Source organism: Octopus bimaculoides, chromosome 2, assembly GCF_046866305.1.
Source record: "Octopus bimaculoides isolate indiv1 chromosome 2, ASM4686630v1, whole genome shotgun sequence".
Classification (NCBI taxonomy): domain Eukaryota; kingdom Metazoa; phylum Mollusca; class Cephalopoda; order Octopoda; family Octopodidae; genus Octopus; species Octopus bimaculoides.
This window is the reverse complement of record NC_142929.1, coordinates 108,333,204-108,356,780: the sequence shown is the minus strand read 5'-3', so window position 1 is coordinate 108,356,780 and position 23,577 is coordinate 108,333,204. Positions and strand designations below refer to the sequence as shown.

At 34.3% G+C, this 23,577-nt stretch overlaps 1 protein-coding gene across 2 annotated transcripts in view; it reads right to left on the bottom strand.

Annotated features, from left to right (window-relative positions):
- The window catches only part of LOC106871014 (uncharacterized), a 28,625-nt gene that overhangs the window by 4,452 nt on the left and 596 nt on the right, over positions 1 to 23,577 (bottom strand). The window contains exons 2-8 of one of the 2 annotated variants that reach the window (XM_014917270.3): positions 19,504 to 19,556; positions 13,288 to 14,274; positions 9,836 to 10,028; positions 6,666 to 6,792; positions 6,429 to 6,548; positions 4,159 to 4,246; positions 1,745 to 1,871 (exon numbers count right to left, since the gene is read on the bottom strand). In XM_014917270.3, coding sequence (XP_014772756.1) covers positions 1,745 to 1,871; positions 4,159 to 4,246; positions 6,429 to 6,548; positions 6,666 to 6,792; positions 9,836 to 10,028; positions 13,288 to 14,274; positions 19,504 to 19,527 — 1,666 coding nt within the window. In that variant the 5' untranslated portion in view covers positions 19,528 to 19,556. The remainder of the gene's footprint in view (positions 1 to 1,744; positions 1,872 to 4,158; positions 4,247 to 6,428; positions 6,549 to 6,665; positions 6,793 to 9,835; positions 10,029 to 13,287; positions 14,275 to 19,503; positions 19,557 to 23,577) is intronic. The other variant, XM_052978573.2, reaches the window with a different exon arrangement.

Sequence of the window (23,577 nt, the reverse complement as noted above, 5' to 3'; positions counted from 1 at the left end):
GCTCAGTATACCCTCCTTCTCCTCCCTTATGAGACTGACAATGGCAATCTGCTTTAGCCACTTGGTATACCTTCCTCCTCCCTTGACATTAGCGTTCTAATAGTAAAAATAAATAAATGAAAAATATGACGCTGATTGTGTGCGTGTAACTGTATGAGACTGTGTGTTTGCGTGTATGTGTAACTGTATGTGATTGTGTGTGCTTGTATGTGCATGCACACACACGTACCTCCTGTATGAGACTCTGTGTTTGTGTGTCTCCACATAACAGGAAATAACTGAAGTATTATTTTACAAATTGTAAGCATGTATATATGATATAATGAAGGAAATTATTGTATACAGTGCTCAGGTGCACTACAACTAAAAAATAAACAAAAAACATAAAGCCATCAGGTATACTGTTGGCAGATTTTAGGAAGCATGGAAATTTTTAAGGATGTAGTATCTAATAACTGATGCAGGTAGTTTATTCCATGCTTCAGCAAATCTGAGTGTGAAAATGTGTTTCCAAAAGTCATGGGTGCTATGTTGTTTTTTTGATTTTACAAGCATGTCAGCGAGTGTTTGTCACAGGGAATTCTAAAAGATGCCCAAGGTTGTTGTTGGAAAGATAGAGGATAATCTTGTTTATAATAAACTTTACATTTCTTGCTCACAAGAGATTATGTCTGATCTTTAGCATACAGCTATATGTCTTCTCAGACCATGATCACAAGAAAAGTTGTTGATAAGAACTATCAATAAAAACAAAGCTGATAAATATGCACAGGTGTTGCAAATTAAGTTTAATTACCAATAAACATCAGCTTGGATGACACATTACTCAACCAAGTAAAATATGTAAAATATGGCCTGGACCATGATTACCAGCATGTACGTCAGACTTCAAAAGTAGTTAATAGATGGTTTTAGTAAATTTATACAGAAAAAGTAAGGATTATACCATCCAGCATAAATAAAAGTCAGCTTCATTATATTTAAGCCCATTAAATGAGTCAACTTCCAGTATGAATGTTTGTTTTGTATGTCTTTCTTCAACAAAAAAAAATTTCTAAAAAAATTCTGAAAACGATCTACTCATTTAATTTAAGCACCCACTAAATTTATTTTTATTTTTGTGAAAAAAAGTGCGTAAATTACATGGATTTTTATGGTAATTAGATCTTCTGTAAAAATATTTACTATGTCAGTTCAAAAATATATCTGAAAATTTAGTACGGATAAATGTATATGACAATTAAAAAAAGACGTAGTGCCAATCTATAATTGTAGAGGGAATATGTGGAAGGGGTAAACTTAGGAAGACATGGGATTAAGTGGTGAGAAAGAATCTACAGACGTTGGGACTCACAGACAGGATGACAGGGGACCCAAGACTCCTGGTGGTTTGTTGTGTTTGAAAAGACACATCAAGCTAAGTAAAAGTGTGGATGTCTTTTCAAGCTGCCTCAGCTGATCATCCTTAATCTCACAGGTTTGTAGGTGCTGGTGTCACGTAAAAAGCACCCATACCGATATTACATAAAAGCACCCAATACACTCTGTTACATGGTTAGCATTGGTACAGGCATCTAGCTGTAGAAATCATGCCAAAACAAACAATTGAAGCCTGGGTAGTCCATCAGCTGATCAGCTCCTGTCAAACAGTCCAACCAATGCCAGCATGGAAAATGGATGTTAAATGATAATGATGACGATGATGATATATGGTACTATTTTAACTTAAATTGCTGATATGCACCTTCATCCAATTCTGGAATTTCATCCTCCTCATCCTCTTCTTCAGATGAACTTTCTAAAGCATTTTCATCAACTTCTTCAGGCTGAGCATTGGTATCATATTGTTTCTGAGCATATTTTGATATAATCTAAAACAAAAAGATATATACATTAACAGCTAATTCCCTGCATATACACTGAAAAAAAAGTTAACAATAAGTTAGATATTTCAAGTTGTACATAAAAGCTAAGTACATAGAAAGATAGAAAAGTGGCTGTTAAAATGACTTTTATTTTTTTACATCAAAGATACACTACAGGACATTCTAAGCTTAAGAACAAGCCACTATACCTGATATTTGTCTACCTGGAGAAAACATCTGATAGAATACCACACTCAGTAGCCAAAAATAAAAACTAGGGTGTAGATGAATGGTTTGTTAGAACCATGCAAATTATGTACTGTGATATTGTCAAAAAACTGAGAGCTAGCAACAAGTTCAGCAAATATATTAGCATGCATACAAGTACTCATCTTGGCTCAGTTCTCAGCCAGCTTTGTTTATTATAGTTCCCCAGACCATAACAGGTGTCTACACTTGGTAGTTCACAGGCACTCTTGTATGCAAAGACCTAGTATACAATTACAGAAAAAATTTGAAACATGGAAGGAAAATTTAGAACTGAGAAAGGAAAGAAGGCAAAACTCTGTTGCCATTTGGGAGATGGTCATTAATATACTAAACATCAGAGGCAGGGCAGTGTGGTTAAGAAGTCTGCTTCACAACCATGTGGCTTCAGGTTCAAGCCCACTACACAGTACCTTAGGCATGAGGCTTCTACTATCGCTCCAGGCTAACCAATGTCTTGTAAGCGAATTTGGTAGATGGAAACTGTATTAAGCTTATCTTATATATATCAACATAGATGGCTACATGCAAGCGCCAAGTGATCCAAATAAGGAACCTGCAGTAGAGGAAGACCAAGAAAGACGAAGAAGTGAAAGATGATCTCCAGAGGACAAACCTCATCAAGAAGACAAGAGACAGCAACAAGTGTTGAGATGCTATGTTGGGAAAAAACCTGTCCAATACGTGTATGGAAAATGAGGATTATAATGATTAGTATTTCATTGCTTGTGATTATCATCATCATTTAATGTCTGCTTTCCATGCTGGCATGGGTGGGACGGTGTGACTGAAAACTGGTAAGCCAGGGTCTGCACCAGGTTCCAATTTGATTTGGCAAGGTTTCTATGGCTGGATGCCCTTCCTAATGCCAGCCACTCCAAGAGTGTAGTGAGTGTTTTTTGTGTGCCACTGATCTGACACCAGCATCAGTCATGACTGCAGTCTCACTTGGCTTGACAGATCAACACAAGCACAGTATATCGTCAAGGGTTTTGGTCACCTGTCACTGCCTCCATGAGGCCCAACACTCGAATGGTGCTTTTTGCATGCCACCGGCATGGGTGTCAATCAGACGGCACTGGCATCAGCCACGACTATGATTTCACTCATTTCAACAGGTTTTCACAAGCACAGCATATCACCCAACGATTAAAGGATGCTTTTAAAGGGCCAGTTATGCAACACTGGCATCGGTCATTATTACGAACTCACTTGGTTTAGAATGGACAGAACAAGAAAGACAACATATATCAAATTTAAATGAAACAATTTAACTCAGTATGACTGTAAATAGATAGGTTGCTAAAAAGCTATCCCATAGTTTATGGGTTGAGACCATACTATGTCATTGTCATCATGACCATCATCCCCTTTTTATGTCTGTTTTTCCATGATTGCCGATGTATCAAAATCTGCTTGGATTACAAATGAGGTAGAAAACTTAATGGCTTATATTGGTTGCAAAGGGATCTGTCATAAAATGTCTAAGACTAGAGTAAGCTTGATATTTATAACGTGTTACTTAGAAACTAAGGTACATTCCCAAATAAGACTATATTCTAAACATAAATATACTTCAATAGAGTGGATTTATTTATTTTAAATAATGGCTAATACACTCATGCAAAAAGTTCTGGAATTAGGTGTCAGAATGAGCATTCAGGTTAACTGTAGATCAACAATCATCTTACACTGAGAAGAGCCACAGATTAGAAAAGAAAGGAATTACCCGAAGAAAATTGTTAGTACTTAACCCTTTAGCATTTAAACCGGCCATATCCGGCCCAAATATTCTCTGTTTTATGTTCAAACTGGCCAGATCCAGTTTCTCACACTGATCCTACAATGTCATTCTAAAAATAAACAATCACATCATCGAAATCTTGAAGCTACAAGATAATGCATGATTAATTCAAAACAGTGTGAATAAATAAGCATTACATATGAGAGAGTAATTTGAATGCTAAAGGGTTAATGTTGGTTACAATTTATAACAAAAAAAATGTGTAGATAAAAGGTGATTTACATCATCCAGCTTTGATTTTGCAAGTTTACGGTTTTCATCTAACTTCTTCTTCAAGTTTTTGTCATAAGTAGCAGGATCAGAAGTTATTCTGATGAAAAAGAAATGAAATAAAGGTTAATACTTTAAGCAAAAGATAGATCTTCAATAAAAATTTTTATTTCAAAACACAATTAAGAAGTCAACTAATTAAGAGATCAAGCCTAGTGAGCTGAGTTGGTTGATGGAAACTGAAAGAAGCCTGTCCTCTATCTGTGTGTATGTGTGTATATTACTGTCTCCTAGGTTTGACTTTATGTGATAATTATAAACGAATGTCATCAACATGCAAGCTGTGTCCTTCATATCCAATCTTCCATGAAAACATGTCTGGTTATGTAGAAACATTACCTACCTTGGAAACAGGTGAGGGTTGGTAACAGAAAGGGCTGTAGAAAGACCACTTCAACAAATTCCATCCAACCCATGCAAGCATGGAAAAGTGGACATCACATAATGATGATGTCAGACTATATCCAAAATTTCTTCGCATCCTCATTCAAAAACATGAAAATATTAGCTGCTGACTAATAATAATATTTTGATTTCAATGCATATTTATTTACAGTTAGCTTTTTAAGAATCTATGTATTGAAGATGTTAACACTAGCTTACCTATTAGTTTTCATATTGAATGGTGTCTGGATTATGCATTACTGATAAAATCAAAATAAAACTAAAACAAGACCAGATTTGTCTCCCATACTTGCTAAAAATTTGCATGTAATATTTAGTCATTCACTAATATATTTTCTCTCAGTGCATATTTATTTCTAAGGAGAGTTTTTTATGCTCTATACATGAAATATGCTAAGATCAACTTACACACACTATGTATATACTATACAACCATACACATATTTATACGGAGGTGGGGGAGAGAAGGCATATGAGGTAGTGGTTAGAATGTTGCACTCCTGATCAGAAGATCATGGTTTTTCAATTGCCAGACCAGCAAGTGTATGGTGTTCTTGAGCCCAACACTTCTTTTCATGTTGCTCCAGTTTAATCAGCTGTTCAGTAAGGATGTTAGCCTGCTCGCCAAGTCAGCAGGGTGGCATCATTTGAAAGCTACAACAATGCGAGAAATCATATTGTGACCAGCAGTGTATAAACAACATCTGATACAGTTGGGAACAGGGAAGGCATCTGGCCACAGAAAAATCTGTCAATGAATTCTGTCCGAACTATGGTAAGCATGGAAAAGTGGATGTTAAAATTATTAACATTATCATTGTTCTTATTATTAATAAGGTGGTGAGCTGGCAGAATCGTTATTGCATCAGACAAGATGCTTAGCAGCATTTCATGCCTTCACATTCTGAGTTCAAATCCTACCAAGGTCAACTTTGCCTTACATCCTTTTGGGGTCATCAACAAAATAATTGCTAGTCGAGTATTGTGGTCAATGTAATCAATTTACCCCTCCCCCAAACTTGCTGGCCTTGTGCCAAAATTTGAACCCCTTAGTTTCAATTATTGTGTGATGAACTATACAGTTGAGCAGCATGTATGAAAAGCCAGTAGTTTAACCAACTGAACAACCTACTTATTGAATTAGCATTAAGTGGCTGAATATTCCACAAACATATGTAAGGCTCAAGCATCAACATGAGGTGTGAAACAATGCTGAGCCTAATGAGTACAGAAACAATGCAATAGAAAATATTCTGTTATCTAAGTAATCTTCTAACTGATGGTCTATCAATTTTACAGCATGTGTATGCTCTTACATAATCAAGAGATATCAAATACCAAATCTTCATGTAACACTTCTGAAGAGTTACCAACTTTAAATAATATGAATGACATCATAACTGATATGAACAACAGAGTTCTTTTATCAATTAGGGATATATTTTTGGCTTTTGTTTTCACTAAACTTATACTAAATGAAATACAAATTGTAGGATATGATCTGACTGCCATAACTTCAACATATCCCCACATATCCTTTAGCATGTAAACTGACCATATCTGGTTCAAATATTCCACTTGTTTTATGTTTAGACCAGCCAGATGCAACCTCCAACAAAATATCAATGTTATGAGATAATGTATGATTAATTCAAAACAATGTGAATAAATAAACATTACATTTGACAGAACAATGTGAATGCTAGAGTTAAGATTACACTCAATGAGATTACACTGAGATATGAACAGGAATAATTCAAATTACATATTGTCAATCTCAGTACACCAATTCAAAGGTAAGAAAACCATCTAAATACCTGTATGCTTCAGTTTGACTATTTCCAAATGTTAGGATAAAATCACGATGACGCCTTTCTTGGAGTTGATTCCCAACATCAGTAAATGTTTCTCTGGCTAAGTCATCAATATTTGTTTTTCTACAGTAAATGGCAATTCATGTCAGAAGATTACAACAAAATATAGAGCATAAAAATGAAGTATCAATGAAAACAGATTCCATTTCCCTGATGATTCTTTAACAAATAATAACTTACCCTAAATATAACTTGTGTACTGTGTTCACTTGATTAATAATATTTTTGATATCAAAATAATCTGGGAAAATTTTTTTCTTGTTGATAAACTTTTCAATTTTTTTATTGATTTCAGAATAACGAGTACCTATAAAACAAAATACAAAGAATTTTAATGAGATTTCATTATGAAACCAAATATTAGAAAAAAGTAGTTACGACTATCCCCATCATCCCATCATCACTTCATACTTTTCCTTCACAACCGTATCCTCCTGCACTCCCACCATCAAATCGTTAAAAGTTCAAATTAATTTTGAACTCTCTCAACTTCATGAAGCTACTCATCCCTATTTGTCTGTTTACAATGTCTTTTAAGGAATTTGAGCGTTACTCTTCATTCTTGGACAAAGAAAAAAATTTTCAAAAATTAGATAAACAAAGAAATAAAAAGTTAATTTAGTAAGAAGTCACAAGAAAATTAACAAGAGAAGATTTACACTGTCACACAAAAATTTAGTCAATAAGAGAAGATTGTACAATGTGCATCATATATGTATATTGTCAGAGTCAACTTTTGAAATTGTATCAGAAGATCAAATATCTTTACATTTTAAGTATCAATTACAAGACAATAGAATGTGTGTGGTTAGAAACCAAAGCTATGATAAAATGCTCAACTGATTCATAAGTCATTCAACTGGCATTATGAATGTAAGAATGATTTTTATATATATATTACTAGCAGAGATACTCAGCCTTGCTTGGGATTAAAATGGCATATTTTATTGTTTTACTTGTTTCAGCCATGTGACTGTGGCCATGCTGGAACACAGCTGTTGGTTGAACAAATCGACCACAGAATTTCTTCTTTGTAAGTCTAGTACCTAGTCTATCAGTGTCTTTTGCTGAACTGCTAAGTTATGGGAATGTAAACACAGCAACATTGGTTGTCAAGCGATGTTGGGGGGGGGGGGAACAAACACAGACACACAAATATACACATATATACAACAGTCTTCTTTTAGTTTCCGTGTATGAAATCCATTCACAAGGCTTTGGTAGGCCTGAGGCTATGATATATCCATCTCTCTCTCTCTCTCTTGTATTGCCATCCGGTTTCACCAGTCCTCAGTCAAGTCGTCCAACCCATGCTAGCATGGAAAGCGGACGTTAAACGATGATGATGATGATGATGATGATATATATATATATATATATATATATTCTTTTATTTGTTCCAGTCATTTGACTGTGGCCATGCTGGAGCACCACCTTTAGTCGAGCAAATCGACCCCAGGACTTATTCTTTGTAAGCCTAGTACTTATTCTATTGGACTCTTTTGCCAAACTGCTAAGTTATGGGGATGTAAACACACCAGCATCGACTGTCAAGCGATGTTAGTGGGGACAAACACAAATACATACATATATATATATATACAACAGGCTTCTTTCAGTTTCCGTCTACCAAACCCACTCACAAGGCTTTGGTTGGCCAGAGGCTACAGTAGAAGGCATTTGCCCAAGGTGCCATGCAGTGGGACTGAACCCGGAACCATGTGGTTGGTAAGCAAGCTACTTACCACACAGCCACTGCTGTGCCATATGTATATCTATATCTATAAAACAGAGGATGTTTGTGTGTGTGTGTACATGAATGTAGTTTATGCACGTCCACAAATTAGCACGCATGTCGCTCCAATTTTAGGAGGAGATTCGGAATGACCTTATGTGCATTTTGGCCAATTTTTTTTCTCTCAGAGGCACCCGCGTATAGCTGTAAAAATCAATAAACTTTTACCAATTTTGAAGTTTGTTGACATGGCGAAGTCAAATCTGTGCGTACGTGCGTGTAGGATAGAGAGAGAGACAGACAGACACAGAGAGAGAGAGAAAGAAAGAAAGAAATAGTGTGTTTGTGACAGGGAGGGGGGGGGGGATACAGTGTTTGCTAGAGTCCGAAAAAAAAAAATGAAAAAAGTGGATAAGGCAGACAGAAATCAAAGCAAATTTTTCTAAGCAAGACAGAGTTTACTTTGCTAGCGTCTAGAAAAAAAAAAAAAAGAACGAAAAAGTGGAAAGGGAGGCAGAAAGCGTATTAGGAATGAAAATGTAGTTAAGTGTAAAATGTAAAATGCATTTTTTTTTCTTAAACATGAGATGTAGTTTAAAATATACGATGTTTTTGAAACACTATATTCTATAATGAGATTATACATACTTTCTCACACAACAATTCAAATATAGTTATTTTAAATCATTTATTTGTTTTAAATCGTTCATCTTTCTCCCACCTTTCACTCTCACACACACGCACATATACTACTTTGGGAGCGAAAGAGTTTTGTTTATATTTCACAAAAATGTAACAATTTGTCACCCCCCCCCCCCAACCCGTTTTTCGGACCACAAAAAGGGTTTGGTAATTTTTCAGATTAACACCCGCACGATTTCCACTAGGGTGTTAGGGTTAGGATTAGGGTTAAGGTTAGTGTTAGGGTTAGGATTAGGGTTGGTGTTAGGGTTACGGTTTTAGGGTCAGGGCTAGGGTTAGGGTTTAGGGTTAGAGTTAACCTAGAAGGGACAGGCCCCTTATTTTTTGGTTAAGGCTGTTGGTAAGTTTTCCTAAGTTATTCCAATTCACATCCCCAATGCAAACCTTCAGATCAACCTTTTCCTATGCAGATCTCTAATGCAACTTTAAAAAAAAAACAGTCAATGAGTGGAAATAACCAATAAACTGATTCCTTATGGGATTTCCCAATCAAATTACCAGCAAACCATTTTCAGCCAAACCAATTTCAACGGATTTCGCTCAAATCTGATGTCCATGTTACTTATTTTGGTTTGAAATAAAGCACTTGATCACTTAATAATCCTAGCTTAATCCCGAGCAGCGCCGGGCTATACTGCTAGTATATATATATATATATATATATACACACACACACACACACACAAAGTGAAAGTATTAATAGTTTGACTATTAAAACTGAAATAGTGTAAGAGATTACTCCAGGCTCGCATTAGGCAAGAAGTTGAAAATTTTTTTGGCCCATGACGTGTAAAATTTGAATGAAAATGGTCAGGTAGTTCTTGAGTTTTAGTGATGCACACATACAGACAGACACTCAGTTTTATATATATAGAAATATATAAACTGAAAAATATAAAAAAGATTAACATACCATTATAATGAAATTTTCTTTCAATTGGGCGCCCAGTTTTAGTATCTTGATTTTTAAGTTCACATAACTTTTCCCAAACTTTCACAAACTTTTTCTGCAATCGATCTTCATAAAGATAGGCTGAATCATCATTTTCCATTTCTTCGAGATCAAGTTCCTTTTCATTTACTGTCTCAATTTCTTTGTTGATTTCCTTTATTAATAAAATAGAGGTATATTAAAAAGAAAAAAAAAGAAAGAAATAGCAAACTTAACATGATAAAATTTTAAAACAATTACTCAAAAAGAAAAAATATCAACATGTTATTATTAATATATTAATTCTTTAATATTTAGATTATTCTAGGGTGGCAAGTTAGCAGAAATGTTAGCACACTGGGCAAAATGCTTAGCGGTATTTCATCTGTCTTTACATTCACACACATTCTGAGTTCAAATTCCACTGAGGTCCACTTTGCCTTTCATCCTTTCGGGGGTCAATAAATTAAGTACCAGTTGCACACTGGAGTTGATCTAATCAACTGGCCCCCCCCCAAAAATTTCGGGCCTTGTGCCAGGAGTAGAAAAGAATATCTATATTACTCTGGCAAATGTAATGCTTATATATTCATATTGTTTTAAATTATTCATGCATAATCACATAGTTTATAATGTCTATCATTAGAATGACATTATTGGATACGTGTGAGAGGCCAGATTTGATCAATTTGAACATAAAACAGGAAGAATATTTTAGCTGGATATGACCAGTTTAAAAATTAAAGGGTTAAATATAGTGTATCAGTTATTTAGTTTCCATTTTTAAATTTGTTACACCAAACATAATACTCTCAATAGAACAGTTGATTGTTTTCCATTTAATTAATGATTTTGACATCTTTACTGATCTTCAATTAAATTCCATCAAATGCATTGCATATATTTCCATCTACAATTTCTGATGTACACATGGTAGGCTTTGAATTACGAAGCCTTTTAACAAATACAATTAAGTACAAATGCCCATGGTCGTTGCCAGTGCCGCTGGACTGGCTCCCGTGCAGGTAGCACGTAAAAACACCTTTTGAGCATGATTGTTGCCAGAACCGCCTAACTGGCCCTCATGCCGGTGGCATGTAAAAGCACCCACTACACTCTCGGAGTGGTTGGCATTAGGAAGGGCATCCAGTTGTAGAAACTTTGCTACATCAGATTGAGCCTGGTGCAGCCTCTGTCTCACCAGTCCTCAGTCAAACCGTCCAACCCATGCCAGCATGGAAAGCGGACGTTAAACGATGCTGATGATGATGCCACATTAGAAGCACCTAGCACAAACTGTAAAGTGGTTGGCATTAGGAAGGGTATCCGGCTGTAGAAATCAAGCCAAATCAGTCTGGAACCTGGTGCAGCTTGCCAGCCCTGGTCAAACCATCCAACCCATGCCAGCATGGAAGATGGATGTTAAAGGATGATGATGATGATGGTGGTGAAAAACACAATACAAACTAGACTTATCTTCGATGAATCACACAGTCATCAGTTCAAACCATTACACTACTGATTGACATGGTAATATGGTTAACTGTAATATCAACTTCCCTAATAACAACCATTTTTTCTGTGGAAAATAGCCTCTGTGCTTTCTTTTTGTGTTTCTACAGTGTCATATATTTGAAAGCATCCCCATGCCATTGTTTTAGTCATGTGTCATCTCTTAATAAGTCAATTTATACCCAGTACTTTAATTTCAAGTCATTTTTACTCTACTTTTGCATCAGTTATTACCAACTTTTTTGTACATAGTATATATTATAAATTTCTACATTGTATAGTAACTTGCAGAATAACCTTTCTTTCAAACATTGACACACAAATACCTATAATATATTCAACCTATCTATTTCTCTTACAATCTATATAATACTAACATTTGGAATCTCTTTATCTGTTTGTATGTACCTTAAATTTTGTGAAAACAATAGTCCCTTGTAGTGCAAAAAGGATTTCTGCTGATGTACACCTAAACACAAGCCCTTGACAAAGCAATTCCATTATATTAGTGCCCCAGATCCCTTAACAGAAGAATTTTGCTCTATATCTTAAAAGAAAAATAATTTCTTCCCATTTATAAAAGAGAGACAATAAAATGTAACATGCACTAACATAACACTCAGACACATGTGAAAGACAAACACATATAAAATACAATAGGCTGTTTCGTGGGTAATAAATACATACAAATACACACACACACACACATAGGATGGTTGGGCTAAATTAGACAGTTTGCATAATAGGAAAAGTACACACAATATCCCATCCAAAAATTAAAGTTTTTTAAAAATCAAAAAATATAAACTAGATTATGCCTGAAAGACAGCAGTTTACTTGCTGCCCTCAGCTTCCACTACAACCTCAAGACAGCTGTGGAATCTGGCACATGCGTTCCTCAGTGTCCCTGGGAAGATCTTTGAACACCTCCACCAGCTTTTGGTGTCTTTCTCATCAGCACCACATATATAGTAATCCATGGAATTACAATTGCAGGAATTAGGCCAAACCGTTTTTAAACATACATAATGATATTATTTCATGTTTGGGAAAATCAAACCATAGGTATTTCATGTCAGTCAGCTAACAGTCATTTATCTACCTTTCATAATAATTAATGAATTGCTCCCATTACAGGTCAATAGGCATGAGCAAGAGATTCCTATGACTTCATGTTAATTATACTTTTAGTAATTGTTATAAGCAGATAAGACAATTACAGAATACCCAAGACTATATAAACCAAGCCATAAAGTCTGTCTTTCGTTAATCATTAATCCATTGACCAAAAAGTTAACTTCCTTAATCATTAATTCTTTGAAAATGTAATGGAAGTTAACATTAACATTTATTGAAAAAAAGCACAACTATAGTTTAATACCCCACTGAATTTGCTGCCTCATAACTTCCAGAAAAATGGATACATTTTAATGAAACTTTCACCAAATAATTGCTTATATCCTGTAGATATAAAGAAATTTCCCGTTGTCTTTGTAAGCAACAAGCAGGTGGATTTGGTTTCATATCCAGGCAGGGCCAAACGAGGTCCTACAAGTTATTTATAATAATAAGTGGCGTTATATCAGCGTTGAAAGAATGACGTGTACAATATTAAATAAGCTAAGACAATCTGAAAACAATAGAAACTTTTAAACGTTTACCAGTTTTTATGAAATTTTTGGGTTAATGGACTTGAGTTAATGGAAACTAAATGTAACAAGTTAATTAGTCTGATAATGATTTTCAAAATTAACTTTAAAGTTAAATAGTAAATGAAAATGTTAACTTTGTTAATTAATGATTAACAGACTTACACCCAGCTCAGTGTGTGTGTGTGTGTGTGTATATATATATAAATATAATCATACAACACCATTGAAGCACAGCATATATTTACATAAGAGTTATTCAGAAATACTTACAGCAAGAAGTTTTTCTAATCGTTTTATTTGCCTTTCAGATCCTTTTTTCTTTTTCTTTTCTGTTGTCTCACTTAAGTTACTTGCACTTTCCTCAAGAGTGTTAGGGGAAGGCGATGCCAGATCTAAACAATTCTGTTTGCTTTCCTCTGCCTCCTTTTCTCTATCACTGTCCACATCTTCAGCCTTAGAATCTAGTGCACTGTCAGAAGCTACATCAAGACTTGATGACTCCTTGCAGTTCAATAACACAGTGCTAGATGAAGTATGTTTGTTGACACCAGAAACACTTTCATGATTACTGGATGATGCTGGACAAGGACTCTTGGAATCCAATGATATCAAATCAACAGATGGAGATTTTTGTTTATCAAACCGCTCACCAGAAAAATAGGTAGGAAAGTCTGAAGAATCAGATGATTTAAACTCTGATTGAATAGAATCATTTGAGAGTGATTCTTCTACAATGGGAGATACTTGATCATCTTTCTCACAGGATACTGATTCTCCTTCACCACATACTTGATCATCTTTCTCACAGGATACTGATTCTCCTTTACCACAACTGTCTTCATTTTTTTCTTCTGTTTCAATTTTTTCTTCTGTTTCAATTTTTTCACTCTTTCTATTGCTATCTTCATTGACCTGCTTTGTGTTATTTTTCTTAAAAAAGTCAGAGTCAGAACTGAGATCTGAACATGAATTGTTAACACATTGTTTTTTATTAGTCCCCTCACAGACATTGTCCACTAGTTTGCGTTTATTATTTGGAGCAGTAGTAACTCGGTAGGATTTCAATTCTGCTAAGAAGTTTTTAAGATGTACAAATATTCGATGTTTCTCAGCCTCAATTTTCGACTGTATATTTGCTGTCAACTCCAAGAAGTCCTTGGAAAAACGGAAGGAGTCACTGCATTCATCATATCGCTTTTTCACAAATGATATCAATTCTTTGTTTTCTTCAAGATGATCTTCTAGAAAGTCCAAGAACTAAAAGTAATAAAATAATATTTCAATAATAAATCAACATTTACATATTACATGTCTATTTAAGATTAAATTACTAAAAAATAGGTTTTTCACATCCTCATTACTTGAATCAATGTTTCTCTTCATTGTTTTGCCATGTTATATTTTCAACTCCTGCTTTATCTAAAATTGAACCCATAGCCTTTATTTCTAAAACAGGGTTCTAGAATTATGTTCCTCATAAGAGAAGCCCTGTAAGGATTGAAAAGAAGGCAGACTTACTGCCATCTATATATATAAAAATGAGAATGTGTGTCTGTCTGTGTGTGTGTGTGTGAATCCCTAAAACTCGAGAAATACGCAACCAATTTCATTCAAATTTTACAGATGCCTTACTTAGGGTTCCAGTTGTGTTTTAGTCAAAAAAATTTTTAACTTCTTGCAGAGTTCGAGCCCACGGCAACATAATATCTCCTCCACTATTTAAGTATTATGTGTCAAAAGTAAAACAAAAACACTCATGTCAAATACTTTCACTTTAAAAATGAAACTATTCTACTAACTGAAACAATCACATTTTGATACTGTAATGACAGATACTTTCAGAGAGAGAGAGAGAGAGAAAGAGAGAGAGAGAGAGAAAGAGAGAGAGAGAGAAAGAGAGAGAGAGAAAGAGAGAGAGAAAGAGAGAGAGAGAGAGAGAAAGAGAGAGAGAGAGTTATGTATATGTATACACATAGATGTATATGTACACGTTATTCCACTAACTGAAACAATCACATTTCGATACTGTAATTACAGATACTTTCAGAGAGAGAGAAAGAGAGAAAGAGATGTATATGTACACATATACATGTATATGTACACGTATATGCATAGATATATATATAAATATAGATCTATATGCATACATGCCTATGTATACATATGTGTAGATGTATATATATATATATATATATGTACATGTAATATGTACACATATATACATATATATACATGTATACAGATATCTATACATATATACACCCATCACACACAAACACATGCACACAAACACACACATTAGTCATTTGTTTTCTTATCCAAAACTACGTCAAAAGTACTGAACGGATCTTTATGAAATTTGGAAATTATATTCTATGTATAACGGCCATAACTCCCATGAAAATTCATATATTTTTGATGTTGATGAAATTTTAACCCGAACATATCAGATGAGCATTATTTGTATTTCAACGGTACAACGGTGTAAGACTACCCTTTCAGATATACTTACATTGTGATTTCTGCAATGTGGTGCATGAGACGCATCTTTGCCTCCACTGATTCACTTGCAAAGTGTTGAGTAAAATTATTTCGTTGCAGACCTCCTTTGGGTCTTTTTATTATCACTGCGACACACATAGTCCCCAGTTGGTAACATTGATTTCAAGGCCCTCCTAGATGAGAGACTGGCATTCCACTTAATGTCTATGTTCCATGCTGGCATGGATTGGAGAGTTATTAATGTAGAAATATGGTATTGTAGCTACTAACAGTTGAGGGTTGCGTAGTCTAGACAGCGTTTTTAGATTTCATTATTCTCTTTAACCCGGGCAAAGCCGGGTATTTCTGCTAGTTTTAAATAAAATTGAGATTGTTTTTAACTTTAAAAACTTGTCCAACATTATTGCAAAGAATTGTATGGATGCAAATTTTATTGTCTTCTAATTAATAGAAACAGGATGAGAGCAAAAATTTCAATACTGGGAAGGGGAGATTATTTGTCAATTCAAGAACCTCTGTTCTAGAAGACTGTTGATATGTAGATAAGTGTGACGCCCTTTATCAAAAGTAAAGTTTCTGAATTCAATACTTGTCAAAGAGGTAGATGTGGGACATTACAGATATTGATACTCTCACTCCCTTACATGATCTAAATGTTGTGGTGGAGATGGGGGTAAACTTATTCCATGGCTCAGCAGAAAAAGGCACAGAAGTATTTGAAAATTTAGGAGCTGGGCTGTTAACCATAAAATTCTTGACTTCTTGGTCTCTACTTTGACCAAAAGCTAGGTAAAATTCATGAGGGTGCACTGCTCACTGCTCCTCCAGCATCTTAACCTCACACTCGTTCACAGTACTGCTGTATATCTGGGGTGGCTTCTTTTAATATACATCATTTCCTTTTGAGTTTTTTTTCTTATTCAAAGAATAATGAAATTTTTTTTTTGGAGTAATTAATGTATGAATTATGAAATAAATTTGTAACATGAATTCCACAAGAACATAAATAAAAAGATTCAGTTATAAATACATGTGTGAGTTTGCATATATAAATATGACACTTAAAGATTACAAAAGAATAAGCAAAGAGAAATACAACATAAATAGACAGACAAAAGATTTACATTAAGAATTACTTGAAAAGCTCATACTCTATTGAAATGTGCCATTTTAACAAATAACAATTAAAACAACTAATTCCATCTAATGTATATAACATGCTCATCTGGTCCAAAATATTTATGTTTAAGCTGGCCAGATCTCACCTCTTACACCATCAAAATCTGGAGGCTGTGAGATAGGGCATGATTAAATCAAAACAATGTGAATAAATAAGTATTTGACAGAATAATCATCATCATCATCATCATCATCGTTTAACGTCCGCTTTCCATGCTAGCATGGGTTGGACGATTTGACTGAGGACTGGTGAAACCGGATGGCAACACCAGGCTCCAGTCTGATTTGGCAGAGTTTCTACAGCTGGATGCCCTTCCTAACGCCAACCACTCAGAGAGTGTAGTGGGTGCTTTTACGTGTCACCCGCACGAAAACGGCCACGCTCGAAATGGTGTCTTTTATGTGCCACCCGCACAAGCCAGTCCAGGGGCACTGGCAACGATCTCGCTCGAAAATCCTACAGGAGCCAGTCAGGCGGTACTGGCAACGGCCACGCTCAAAATGGTGCATCTAATGTGCCACCCGCACAAGAACCAGTCCAGAATACTAAAGGGCTTTTGAAGAAGTATTACAGTGGCCTACCAAAAGTTTCTAATACCTGTTGATTATTTCAGTTTTCTTTTCTTTATTTATTTCTAATTGGATATGTTTTCTCTTCTTTAGAGACACATAAATTTGTGTTTTCAGATTAATTGTAGCTTTTATTTGACAAAACACAATAAGAGATATTGGGAAAAAATACACCAATGAATTTACAAACAGACAAGGTTTGTATTAATACAGAAAACTCATTCAAGAGGTAGCCTAATTTTTATTATTAATCATCAAACAAGGAATAACATAGCCAAGAGATGGACTGAAAGGCATTGCTGAATGAAGAAGAAATCTGAGAGGCTACAAAAGTTTCTGAGAAGACAAAGAGAGTTTTAAGAATAATTAAAAAGCAACTTAACTCTTAGAGAAGTTGCAAGTTCTATGGATATGTCACTGAAAGGCTTTGGATACGAATGAAGAATTATAAGAAAGAAATCCATAATTTCAAAAGCTAGTAAAGACCAATAGGTAGGACAAGGCTAAAGAAATCTGCAACAAGTAAGATGCATTTTGCGTGTCAATAATATAGTCAACAAAAGTAAATCCTACCAATTTTTCAATTCAAGATAAATATATGTGAGGTGCATCAAAACTGAAACATGAGAGACAGTTAGTAAGGAATAGTTTAACATGAGAAAGTTTGGAGTTATTGTGGGAGTGGGGAGGTACTGACAGATCAGAGCTCATTTTTCTGAAAATCATTTTAATAGCCCAAAATACTGTCAAACACTTTATTCCAATGTAGGAATTGATAAGATTGATCTTTCTGAGAAGATGGAGCCCCATGCCATACAAGCTTTCACAAACTTGGAAAAGAATGAACTCAGAGAAACAAATGTCTGAAATGGGTTTCTCAAGGACTAATCTTAATCCAACAGAACCCATATGGAAACATCAAGAGAGAAGGCTGCCTGCAAGCTTGCCAAAAATGACATCACTTACAAAGCTGAAAGAAGCATTGACCAGAGATTATCATCTCTTGCATATGATTTAATAAATCAGATGAAAGCCACAAGATTTGCTAAAGAAGGGCCAACAAAATACTAAAACAAAATTTCATTAATTTTGCATATGTATTCATGAAGTTATTACAAGTTAAATTAATGTGTTCCATAATCCTGTTATTAAAGTTATTGTAGACACAATAACAAATAAGTCTACATATCAGATGCTTGGAAAGCTCATATCAAATGTTGTGAACAACAGTTAATCAAGAGACTATACATTTACAGGAAATTTTATTAACGTATGCCACACTTTATCACATGGCATTTGGCACAATTTGTTGTTCTGTTGTCAGAAAATAATTTTCATCATGATCATTGTTTTAACATCTAATTTTCCATGCTTGCTAGGGCCAGATGAGACTATGTTTAGGCGTAGTTTTCTATGGCTGGATGCCCTTCCTGATGTCAATTTTCACTTATTTCCAAGCAAAGTCAATAATCCATCAGTCTATCAAACAACAGCCCAGACATGCTTTTGTCATGGGCTGCAAGCAAATAGCACCATTTGTGTGAATGATGAGACATTGTTTATGATGAGTGCACACATGTGAAGATGATGGGGAAATATAAACTCTCACACATAGACACACATATATATATGATGGGCCTCTTCAGTTTCTGCCAACAAATTTCATTCACAAGCTATTGGTCAATCTGCAGCGACAGTAAAGGACACTAACCAGTAGTGTCCATACAGTAGGACTGAACCCTTAAACATGTGGGTCCAAAGTGAACTTCTTAACTATACAACCATCTTTGCACCAACTTCAGTATTACAATCAATCAAAACAATTTTTAAATTTTGGTCGTCACTTGCAAGTAAATATGCCTGGGTAACTTGTATCAGGATTTCAGAAATTGCTTTTGGTGCCCATCTAGTTGTGAGTAGACATAAACACTCTCTCCTCCCTCCCATCCTTGACTCAGCAAAACACTGAGAATACGACAGCTGAAGGGAGACATAGCAGCACCAGCAGTCAGCTGGTACTCATTTTCAACTGAGTAGACTGAAGCAATGTGAAATGATGAGCTTTGTTCAAGGACACAACATGCTGCTCAGTCCAGGAATCAAACCCACAGCTTTATGATTTTAAGTCCCAACACTCTAACCACCAGGTCATATGCTTTAGGAATGCCACAACATTAAAGAAAAGCAAAAATATCAAGAGAAAGAGGATTATGATGAATAAAAAAATTTTTTTACCTTCTTAAAAACCACTTCTGACATTCTTTGTAGTCATTACAAACAAAATTAATCTGAAAAAGTAAAAATTAAAGTATGTACACAAATAAAAATATAAACTATATATATAAGTTAATAACTTTAAATATTGTCAGAAATGTTCCAAATTTGATCTTGGAAACAAATCTGTGGTCTTCAGATTAATGTTACTTTATTTCATGACCACAATTAAAGCCTCATGCTATGGTCCACGTATGTACTGTTTCATCTCTATAGCTTCCACTACTAATACACTAACCTCTGCTCCTCAGTAATGGCCAGTCTAATGCCTAGTCCATTCAGGCACCCATGAGTCATTTGTCTCTCTTCTCTTCCTTTCATCATTCTTACTGTCTCTAACACTCCAAGCCTCACACTTACTACTATTCCTTCACAAAATGTCAACCCCCACGAATTCTTCCCCTGACCAAGTTTTTCCTGCAGTCAAAATCTTGCAGATGTTTAAGAAAAGCGTTAATCACATTGACTTTATCATTCTCGGAGGGCATGGATACAACACTTTCTTCTAAATCAAAGATTATACCTTCATTAATAATTGTTCTTATGTTCTTTGCAAGAGATCAATTGAAGACAAAAAGATATTAACATTTTTACTATATGTATCAGTAACAATAATTCTATTTATTAAAAATATTTGATTAATAAAACAAAGCAAATTAGTGCTTAAAAAACACTACAGAAAAACGTGACTCTTCATCCATCTACCCCTATGATATATATATATATGTGACTGTAAGAGGAAAATTTACAATTACAAGAGTTACTTTCATTGACTGTGGACTCAGTTTCAATTTTCTCAATTATGATAGAACGATAATGCCAAACAAAAGGAAAAATTGAATGCCTGCTTAATGATTACATCAAAGAGAATTCCAAACAAGGAATTCTCTCTTTCAAATTGCAGCTGTGGCAAGACTGTCTGCAACTAAACTGGCCAACCCTACTTAGTTTACTGAGTAAGGAATCTATGTGGGGTCTAACAGGATTAACCAATAATAGCTGGAGAGGAGAAAAGTGCCAGCAGATTATAACAATTGAAATGCAGCATGATGAATTAGATCATTTGGGGCTCACTGGCTGAAGGGAAAGATGGGGAAAAGCAGTTGTTTACCTTGTCATGCACCTAAGGCTTCTCCACATTATGGATTTTAATTTATTAACACCTAATGTTACATGATAGCATGGATTAGCCAAAACAACATAAATTTTGTTGAGTTAAAAACTGGAGCATTTACCAATAATTGGATCATCTTGAGACTTTACTTAAGTTTCCACTGAAACAATAAGGGAAATACAGCATTAAGTTTGCAAGTCTGTTTCACACACACACACACATATATATATATATATATATATATATATATATATATATATATATATATATATATATATATATATATATATATACACACACACATATATATATATATATATATATACACGTTTAGGAGTGAAAACATCTGTCCTGAAAAAAATAGGTTCTGCAGATGTTATGTCCCTTTGCCTTGAGTTTTATACAAAGGAAAATTTTGATTCTGAAATATTTCTTTTCCCTCCAAAAATTCAAGTTTTTCAATTTTTGCTGTCTAATTCCATGACCTTTTCTTTCCATGGGAGCTAAAGATATGGTGACAGTACAATGACTGAAACCAATAAAACAATAATGTTTTTATTGATACACGACCATAATTTTACTCTCTCTCTCTTTGATATAATGTCAGTTCACATTGGTCAAGTCTGGAACTTGATCGGTTGTTTCTGTAAATAGGCAGGCATCGATACACAAAAAAATCTATTACTGGTTGTCTTTATATTTCAAACTCAACATTTGTAGTACTAGGATGCATATTAGGGCTTGTAGACAGCAAAACCTCATACTGTCTACAACATGCATAAACTGAATTGTTACAAAACTATAAGATACCTAACTGGTGATTGATATCCGTACTGTAATGATCTGTGGCAATAAAAGTTGCTTCAGTTGCTAAGCTTTTTAATACCTGGAACTCCTGTATACCATTATATAAGTGTATGTGTATATATATATATATATATATATATATATATATATATATATATATATATATATATATATATATATATACATACATACACACACGAATACAAAAGTTTTGCTCCTGAAAAATGGAGCACATGGAGCTCTAAAATGTGTGTGTGTGTGTGTGGGGGGGGTTCTTAAAGTCAACCAGAGAAGTTGAATTGTTGGGAATCTTTTTTAACTTGGGTCTTATATCTATTGTTCAAATTTCTTTGAAATCGGAAATATATGAATGTTCACTAGGTTTGTAAAAGAGAGCAAAGCTACAGGAAACCAAAAGATGTATGATCACAATAAGCAGTCAGCTACCCTACCCTAGTCGTTACCACTCCCCATTGTAGGATTCCTCACCATACAGGTGACAGGTACAGTCATAAGATGCATTATGGATCTATAGCAATTGGAAAGGCGTGATACAATTGATAAGCCTGATACTTATTCTATCAGTCTCTTCTTGTCAAACCAATAAGTTATGGGGATATAAATAAACCAACAGCAGTTGTCAAGCAGTGATGAGGGAGACACAAAGACACATACATACACTTACATATATATAAGATTGATTTCTTTCAGTTTCTGTCTAAGAAATTCACTCACAAGGCTTTGGTTGGTCTGAGGCTATAGCAGAAGACACTTGCCAAGTTAACAATCAGTGGGACTGAACACAGGACCATGTGTTTTGGAAGCAAGTTTCTTACCACACAGCCATACCTGCATCTCTCTCTATATATATATTATATATATATATACATATTACATTTTCATATATATATATATATATATATATATATATATATATATATATATGTATATATATATATGTACACACATATATATATACAAACATTTATAAAAACATATCAATCCCTCTCTCCATATATATACATCTATACATACATACATATATATATATATATATATACATCTATACATGTAGATCTATACATATACATGTGCTATATATATATATATATATATATATATATATATATATATATATATATAGTTTTACTTTACTTCTGTATTAATAGTGAAAGTATCCGACATTAGAATAGAGAGATGTTATTCTTTCACTTTTGACACGTAATACTAAAATAATGTAAGAGATAAAATATTGCTCCGGGCTCGCATTAGGCAAGAAGTTGAAAATTTTTTAGCCCATGACACTGCATGGACCCTAAATAAAGCATGTGTAAAATTTGAATGAAAACGGTTGGGTAGTTCTCGAGTTTTAGGGATTCACACAAACAGACACATATTCTCATCTTTATATATATAAAGAACTACTGACATAAACTGCAAAAATAACATTTTTCTAAAAAGTAAATGTAACAAATTCTAATCAGAGATATTATGTTTATGCAATTTCAGTGAAAACGGAAAAACTGCTAGACCGAAAATACTCTTAATGAGTTAATGAGAAAAACAAGACCGACTACTACGAACCTCTCACACAAACCACGACTCCAAAAGCTAGATTGCAAGCACTGAATATTAACTCTAATGAGTTATTAATCATAGTTTATAGGCTGGTTGCTATCACTAGAAAATTGAGGACGTGAATCGAGAGCACGCTTAATGTTTTTATTAAAAATAAATGCAACGTTTACTGATTCTGTAATTAAAACTTAACTGAAGTAATCGATATTTTTCATTCAATTTCAAACTGTTCTAATTATCTCTAATATGAATAGTTTTTTTTTATATATCAAGCTTTACAAAGCTTTCAATGTTTAACGCACTACAACTTAAGCCATATAGACAATGAATATAATTCTTTCAGGCAACATAAATATAAATACATATTTATGTTAGCTTTATTATGTTGTTCGAAAACGACGTAAAATGAAATAATGTTATTGTCCTCTTTTCTCGGCAGATATACAACGTTGCTGGCAACTAGATGAGCGGGAACTTGATGTAGTAACAAATGTACACTTAACTTCTTTTCTTTTCCAAACTAACAACGATTTTAG